Genomic DNA, 9,100 nt, shown 5'->3' with positions numbered 1-9,100 from the left:
AGATACCAAAAAAAAAAAAAAAAAATCGGAACAAAGCAAAACTGACAAAATGTGTTGCTGATTGCGAACCTCACTGCATCTCTATCCTAGCTGCCATCAAGCCCCGCCTTGGGAACTAAAGTTTTATATCACATATTGTATTACGAATTCAGTTGATGTCTGCAATAGAATGGCCAAATCAAGAATCATTGTGCAGCATATTAGTTGGAAACATGGACATAAGTATAGCTAAAATAGTTGAAAGGAGGTGAATGGGATAGGGTCTGCTACTTTTAACTGTAGGCTTCTCAGTACTCCTTACTTCTGGTATTGTTTAATACTTAAACGGTGTTTATATTTCTTTGACACAAGCGAAAATAGATGATTCCCCCAGTCAGAACTACAGATACTGCATAGAAATGCAGAACACTTTAGCTAGTTAATTTGTATCTCTGTATTATTTAATCTTTTAAAAGAAAATATAGAGAATTTTTAATTTCCCTAATTGAAGAGAGAGATTCCATATTGAGGTCTGGGAGTTCTCTCTTTGAGTGATCGGGTCTTACTGTGTATGATCAATGCAGCAAAAGATACCCTGTGGATTACAAGTAATGATTTTTCTTTTGCAGTTTTCCTGGAACCTGAAACATTGGATCTTTTCTTCAATTTGTATCATTCATTTCCACCACTACTGTCTCAGTTAGTAAGTAAACATTATTCAGTACTTCATTAAAAGTACCTGTATCATTGAAGTAAGAAGTAGCATATTCTTATTAAAAAAAAAACCAATTATATACATACTTGATTGTTTTCCCATGTTTAGTGATCATCTCTCACAAAAATATCTTAAAATTTCAATTTATTAAAAATTCTTAAATCTTATTTCCTGGTACATATATTGTTTAAACTCTTTTTTCGGATTATATTTATAGTAAATAATCCATTCTATTTGACAGCCGAGCCCAAAACCAACAACTTGTGATGTAGCCCGTTCCCAGAGCCAGAAAAACCTACCAGTCTCTAAGTATATCTTCCTTCCTACTGAGTCTGCATCCTTCCTCTGGGCCTCAGTCTAGTGTCTACCATCCACCTGCACCTTCCCTTCCCTTTCTATGTAATTCTTGCTTCAACCAACCTTATTCTAGATCTTAAACTTGACAGACAGCCCCCACCAGATCTTTCTGAATGAGAAGTACCACGGATCTGCTCATTTGACTGTGTGCTCATCACATTATGATTCTGTAAGAACAGAGCAGCTCATTTTCTTTTTGAATCAAAATCATGTTCAAAAAGTACTTGGAATTATGGTTATATAGAACTTTGAGACCATAGGACTTAGCTTTTTGGAATCTAAAATAAAGAGCACACAACATTTTAAAAATAAAAATTGTCAGTTTAATACCTAGGCACACAAATTGTTGTTGTTGTTGAGTGCCATAGAGTCAGGTTCCGACCCATAAAAATCCTGTGTAGGGTTTCTGAGGAACAGCTGTTGAGGTTGAACTGCCAGCCTTGCGGTTCAAGTGGACTTTGCAGTCTAGTGCATTAACCAACAACACCACACCAGGACTCCTACACAAGTTAGGAAACTATAATATTTCTATTGAAAGTTCCTGATTTAAGGTACACATCAGTGTATGTGTTTAGATATGCTGTCAGCTAGAATGGTGGAGCATCTTCACAGAAATACCCCTTTTTAAAAAAAACAAAACAAAAACCATCTCCTTTTGAATCTAAGATTTTAAGTAGATGGTTTCCAAACTGTGTTTCATAAGGGTGCGTATGTTCCAGGTTGCACAGTAGAGTGTTAATCTGTCTTTTAACATGTACAGTCTGGATTTTAGTTGTTTAAAAACTACAGTTTCATGTATAGTTTTATTTCTGGATGAAACAAAAAAGATACCAATGCTAAAAATATAAAGTGTGAAACACCTACTTTTAGAGAAAGTGGCATTTATTGGGTAGGCCCTATTGTTTGGTGCTTATTTAATCTTCAGAATGGCCCTGCAAGGTAAGTATTCTTATCCTCACTATAAAGAAGAGGAAACAAACCCAGAATGGCTCAGTGCAAAATAAATATTGGAGCTGAGATTCAAATCCAAGTCTTTTTGGCCCAGTCCTATCTATTTTTAATAAACTTGGGGTTTTCCATCCTAGAGTCCTCGTGGTGCTGTAGGATGAGTAATGAACTGGTCACCATTATGGTTGGCAATTTAAACCCATCAGCCACACCTTGGAAACCCTACTTAGAGTCATTATGAGTTGGAACCAAATCAGTGGTACTTAACAACAACAAGGGGTTCCCAAAACTTCTGCACATCAGAATTGCTTATCACAGGAATTGAGTTGATTCCAACTGATAGTGGCAAACTGGAGAAAATATGGAAAGGGCATGCTCTGATTTTTGTCCCTATTTTCCTACTTGCCAAGAGAGCCAAACATTTTTCATGAGTGAAACTAAATGTCTAAATATTGAGAGCTCATAGTAATTTAAAAAAAAAAAAAAAAAAGGTGGACAAATAAACACGTGGACCCAATACGGTGCCAATTTGGACAGAAAGTTGCTAATTTGTAGGTTTCTCATTCAGTCAGTGATCAGTGATCAGACCCTCCCACTTCAATAAGTACCAGCAGCTGAATTAAGAACCCAAGTACAGAGCTGATCTGGGCAAAGATTGGGAAGGCAATTGAGAAACTCTAGGAATTTTTAGGATAATAAAATCCTTTTAACAGGAGTCCTGATGTGGTGCTGTGGGTTAATATGCCAGACTGCAAAGTTGTTTGAACTGCAAGATTGGTGGTTCAAATTCACCAGCTGCTCCTTGGAAACCCTGTACAGGGTCGCTATGGGTACGTGCCGACTTGTCGGCACTTAACAACAACACCAATCCTTTTAACAGCATTTTCTAAATTGTGCCTTATGATGTGAGTAAACTATTCCACCGAATAAATTTGGGACAGGCTGGATTAAGTAAAGTTCCAGGATTCACCTCCCTACCCCAAGCAGGATATCACAGTGCATTATGTGCAGTGTGTAACCAACATTCCACCACAAAATTGTGATTTCTTTTTGGTAGAATACCTTGTTCAATTGTTCTCAAACAGAGCTAGGCATCAGGATCAATTGGAAAGCCTTTTGAAATTACATTTGTCCTGGTACTGCTGTGGCAGATTTGATACATGAAAAAACATTAGAAATGGAGTACATACAAATAGGAATTTTATTGGTGGGGTCAAACAGTTGTTGGTGGTGATTGAGAATATTTAGCTTTCATTATTTTTGGATTTTAAAATGTTTGTAGATTGGTGGATAGGGGGCACAATGGCACTAGTAAGGCATGCTCACCATGGAGTGGTAGATCACTGAAGCTCAAAAGGGCCACATTTACCTAAGGACAAAGTTGAGAAGCAATGGGAAGGTGGGTGGAATGGAAATAGAAACTTCATGGAGGAAGTGCATAACTATTGTTGCATGGAAGGGATTGCAATCATTGAGATGAAACAAAGTGTTTGATTTGTTGAATGTAAAAGTGATGATCTTGGCTGTAAATGTTCACTCAACTCAGAATAAAACGTGAAAAAATAATTTTAAACAATTTTAATGTTTGATGCTTTTAAAACTGAAATAATTTTGTTGTTATTTTTAGGCGCTTTCATGTTTAGTTCAGTTTGCTTCTACAAGAAGGTCCTTATTTAGCAGTCCTGAACGAGCCAAGTATCTTGGTAATTTAATTAAGGGAGTAAAAAGGATACTTGAAAACCCTCAGGTATTTATGAAGTAATTTAATTAATACGCAGCATATAGAAATACAGTTTTTCTTGTCCAGTTGTGCATAAACTCAGTATGAATATACTTTGATTCATCAAGAAAATAAAAAGTATCATATTCATCTACTTAGGTCTCATTTGTAGCAGTTTTGGAGTAGTTTTTAGAAAATGGATGTTTACCTGACAGACTTATGTGTTCCCTCTCTTTTTACTTTTTCAGTTCTTTTAAATGAGTATACATAGAGTTGATAAATCTTATTGCTTCCTTGCCTTTTACCATTGTTCTGAATTTCTTTGCTTGCACTAAAGTGATTAATTAACTTATAGTCACCTTCAGAACTACAAAACTAGAAAAATACAAATCGGAATGTGAATATTGGAAGAAGTGGCTTTAAATTATGAAATAATGTCTTTTTTGCCCTCTTGTGGACAAATAAGAATTTGTAGATTTAAAAATGTACTCTCTACATTAAGAACAGAGCCTTCTATGGTAATAATTCATCTCAAAGAATTGCAAAGCAGTTTCGGGTGCTTAGATCAAAAATTTTCTATCACTTTCTGCTTATTTTTGGTTTAAAATATCTATAATTACAGTACAGATTGTCAAGGTTAAATGATGATTAAGGAAGTTTATCTAAGTCAATACATTGTTAATAGCCTTTGGGGAGACATTTAATAGCTTTTACAAAAAGAAAATGTGCTTGTTCTAAAAAAGAGTTGGGTATATTGTAAGTTATTTTGTGGAGTATTTAATGTGGTGTGCATTTTAACTTTTCGTTGTTAGCATAGATGTGAACTATACCTGTTTTGGGATAACTGGGATTTTACCAATGTACTTTAAAATGTTTAGTTGTTTAATTCACTGTCATCAACCAATTCAAGGAGATAATATGAAGTGCCACATAATTGTCTTAATGATTTTGCAACATTTTCATGTTAATATTTAGTGATAAAGTTAGTTTGGCTATTGTATTAATTACTTTAGCTTTGTAAACATGTATCAGAAGACCTATGAATGTAAAATACCTTTCTGCAATTTGCCTTTTATAATCAGGTACTATTTTATATGCTCTCATGGATTTCATATGAATGATATTTCTTAGAAATCCTGTCAGAGTAATTCAGATAGTTTTTGAATTCTGCTTCATTCCAGATACAGTGCTTATTGCAAAGTGCTCAAAATAATAACACTTGCTGTGTTTTCTAGGAGCTCACAAACAACTAGGAATTCCTTTCTTGATGTTTCTTTAACCTAAGATCTTTCTTTTTTCCAGAAGTTACCTCTATGTCTTAGAGATTCTGTTTTTAAACTTTGTGTTCTCTGTCGTTTGAATGACTTTTTACTTAGAGCTGGGGAATTTACTTAGAGCTAAGGGCACAGTGACTATAGACTCCGAACAAATATTTGCTGAATTAAAATAAATTTCTATTTGTGTGTATATGCATGCACACTACTTGTTTTTGTTGTTAAGTACCGTGGAGTCAGTTCCGACTCACAGTGACCCTGCACAGGGTTGCTGAGGCTGTAAATCTTTATGGGAACAGAACGCCTCATCTTTCTCCCCTGGAACCGATGGTAGTTTCGAACTGCTGACCTTGCGGTTCACAGCCCTATTCGTAACCACTACGCTACCAGAGATCCTTACACACTTCTTAAGTCTAGTCAATACTATTCTTTCCCAAGGTTTCAAGTGCACATTTGTATTTCTCATCTTACAAGTCATCTGTTGACTTCTTTTTAAACTATAATGCACACATTTTAAAAAACACTTATGCACATGTTTTTTGGTGTAAAACATCCCCAAACATTATAATTCAGTCATTATGGTGCAGTTTCCTTAAAAGCCCCTATTACTAATCCTTGACGACAACATTAAATCAGGCAGGCATCCCTCCCTTCCCCCTTTTATTCCCGTTATCTAGCCAGTGGCACAAATTACTATAAGTACCTAAGAAAACGAAAAGATTTCATGAAACACACTGAGAATTTTCTTCATGGTATAATAATAGGTTGGTAGCTTGGTATGCTACTAAGTATGTTTTAAAGTCTTTCTTTTTGTATCACTTAGGGTTTGTCTGATTCAGGTAATTATCATGAATTTTGTCGATTTTTGGCTCGTTTGAAGACAAATTATCAGCTGGGAGAATTAGTTATGGTGAAGGAGTATCCTGAAGTTATCAGATTGATAGCTGATTTTACAATTGCTAGTCTCCAGGTAAGTAAAAATATGCTGTTATTATTCTTAAGCATCATCAAGTTGGTTCCAACTCATAGTGACCCTGTATAGGGTTTGCAAAGAGAAACTGGAGGGTTTGAACTGTCGACCTCATAGTTAGCAGTCCATTGGTAATCCTAAAGCACCACACTGGGAGTTGATAATAAACTAGACATTTTTGAGACAATTTCTTGGTGGTGTTTGTTGGTGGGAGGTGTTTTTTGTTGTTGTCTTTAAATGTCTGTTAATTTTTGGGTACTTGGCAAAAGTTGTCACTGAAAAATTTTAGGTTAGAAAGTTCACTGCAGTATTTATCATAAAAAATACTTAAGAACCAGTAAAATCATCATTGAAGAGTTACTAAGAAACTGTAATACATCTATGTGAAGAAATAGAAGAATTTTAAGATTGTGTAAGAGGGCTTCAAAAAGTTCATGGAAAATTTCCATTATCTTTCAATTCCATTTTCCCACAAACTTTTTGAAGTCCCTGCGTATTTGTTGTTGTTATTAAGTGCGATTGAGTCAGTTCCGACATACAGTGACCCTGTATAGGGTTTCCAAGGAGTGCCTGGTGAATTTGAACCGCTGACCTTGTGGTTCAAATGGTGTGGTTCCAACCAACCTTGTGGTCCATTGCTTATCCTACAGTGACATACCAGGAATTATTTTATGAGCCTGAAGGACAGGTAGTAAAACCGTATTTTCTTCACTATGTTAACTCTGAAAAATGTGTGCGTAAAGAAGATAATTGCAAGGAAATACACTAACATTTTCACAGCGATAATTTCTGAGTGGAGGAACAATGAGAGACTGTTTCTTTCTTTCTTTTTTTGCATGTACAAAATGTGCTATGTTAAGTGTTCATTACTTGTATAAACTAAAGGACAGTTAATTTTTAAATGCATGTATAATCATACCTCTGTAGTTCTTATTCTAGGAAGACACAATGTCATGTTCAGTAACTTTTGTTTTGTTTCTTTGCAGCACTGGGAATTTGCCCCCAACAGTGTTCATTATTTATTAACTCTGTGGCAAAGAATGGTAGCATCAGTTCCTTTTGTGAAATCGACTGAACCCCATCTATTAGATACTTACGCACCAGAAATCACAAAGGCCTTTATCACTTCTCGGTTGGAATCTGTTGCCATAGTTGTAAGGTACTGAAAACGAAATTTTATGTTTTTATTTCATCTTTTGCATTTTATAAGTTTTTTTAAATTGAGGTATAATTTACTTAACTGTAAAATTCACCCCTAGTATACAGTTCTGTGAGTTGTCTTGACAAGGGTCTCTCATTGTACAAATAACATTACAATCAAGATATAAAATAGTCCTGTCAGCTCAAAAAAGTTCTTTTTGAATTTCTCTCCTTTTCAGCTCTTGATCAATTACTGGTAAGTTTTTGTCTCTATAGTTTTTAGCTGTTCAGGAATAGCATATAAATGAAATCATATGACGTAGCCATTTCGTCTGGTTTGTCTTCATTTATTATTTATTTGAAATTCCTGCCTGTATATCGCTATTTTCCCCCTTTTCATTGCTGAGTAGTATTCCATTGTATGAATACTTCATTGTTTGTTTATCCATGCATCTAATTGGTGGACATTTGGATTGCTTCAGTTTTTTGCACTTATGAATACACCTAGTGTAAACATCCCTGTATGGGTTTTTGTGTGAACCAAACCCAAAACAAAGCCACTACCATCAAATCGATTGTGACTCACACCAAACCTTTATAGGGTATTTGAAGCTGTAAATCTTTACAGTAGAAAGCCTCATCTTTCTCCCACAGAGTGACTAGTGGTTTTAACTGCCAACCTTACGGTTAGTAGTCCAGTGTTTATCCTACAATACCCTTTCATGTTGTATTAAGTGCTGTTGAATCGGTTCTGACTCAGAGTGACCATGTATTGGGTTTCTGAGTAGTGACTGTTGAGTCTGAACCACTGACTTTGAAGTTCAGATGATCTTTTGGTCCAGTGCTTATCCAACAGTGACACGGTAGGACTCCTTCCATGCTTACTGCAGCTTGTTATAGAATAAGCTTAAAAATCATATAATATGAATTCTTGATATTAGTTTCCCATTTCCAAAATGATTTTGGCTACTCAGGTTCCTTTGCTTTCCTATGAAAATTTTAGAACCAGCTTGTCAGTTTCTTTAAAAAAAAAAAAAAAATTATTTTGATGAATCTATTAATTTCAATAATTGACATTCTCAGTAGGGTTGATTCTGTCAACTCATGAACATCTTTTAATTTATTTAGACCATTTTAATGATTTTTTTCATCAATGTTTTATGGTTATCAGCATTCAGATCTTTTATACGTTTGTAATTGTTGCTGTTGTTAAGTGCCTTTGAGTCAGTCCTAACTCATAGCAACCCTGTATTGGGTTTTTGAGGAGTGGCTTGTGAGTTTGAATCTCTTATCTTGTGGTTTGCATTCCAGTGCTGATCCATCCTACAGTGCTGCACTAGGAGTCCATTTTATACATATTTGTTGTTTAGTGCCATTGAGTCAGTTCCGACTCATAGTGAACCTGTATAGAGTTTCTGAGGAGCGGCGGGTAAATTTGAACAGCTGGCCTTGCAGTTCAAGCCAACCCACAGCACCCTACCAGAAAGAACTTGGTAGAATTCTTCAATTTCAACATCACTGGCGTTTGTATTTTATGTTTCCTGATGCCTTTGTATAATACCATTTTTTAAAATTTCAGTTTCATTAAAAGTTTGTAGAAATACAATAAAATTGTTTGTTGAACTTGTTCTGTGACCTTGGTAAACTCATCTGTTAGTTCTAGTAGCTTTTTTGTGGATTCTTTGACGTATTCCATGTAGGTAATCATATTATCTTCGAATATACCAAAAAACCCATTGCCGTCGAATCTATTCCAACTTAAAATAACCCCATGGGGTAGGACTGCCCCCTAGGGTTTTGAAGACTGTAATCTTTATGAAGTCCTAGTGTGGTGCTGTGGGATAAAGCACTGGACCACAAGGTCAGTTTGAACCACAAGCTCACCAGCTGCTCCTCGGAAACCCTATACAGAGTTGCCATGAATGAGAACCGACTCGACAGCACTAAACAAGAACAATAATTTTTATGGAAGCCAATTACCATTACTTAGTCCCGAA

At 35.5% G+C, this 9,100-nt stretch overlaps 1 protein-coding gene across 1 annotated transcript in view; it reads left to right on the top strand.

The window, feature by feature from the left end:
- RANBP17 (RAN binding protein 17) overlaps positions 1-9,100 on the top strand; it is a 520,934-nt gene that overhangs the window by 78,195 nt on the left and 433,639 nt on the right. Inside the window, exons 8-11 of the mRNA XM_006864848.1 lie at positions 609-682; positions 3,627-3,746; positions 5,817-5,963; positions 6,950-7,122. Coding sequence (XP_006864910.1) covers positions 609-682; positions 3,627-3,746; positions 5,817-5,963; positions 6,950-7,122 — 514 coding nt within the window. The remainder of the gene's footprint in view (positions 1-608; positions 683-3,626; positions 3,747-5,816; positions 5,964-6,949; positions 7,123-9,100) is intronic.

The sequence above is a fragment of the Chrysochloris asiatica genome, unplaced genomic scaffold (genome assembly GCF_000296735.1).
Source record: "Chrysochloris asiatica unplaced genomic scaffold, ChrAsi1.0 scaffold00071, whole genome shotgun sequence".
In the NCBI taxonomy this organism is placed as follows: domain Eukaryota; kingdom Metazoa; phylum Chordata; class Mammalia; order Afrosoricida; family Chrysochloridae; genus Chrysochloris; species Chrysochloris asiatica.
This window is presented reverse-complemented; position numbering and strand designations above follow the sequence as displayed.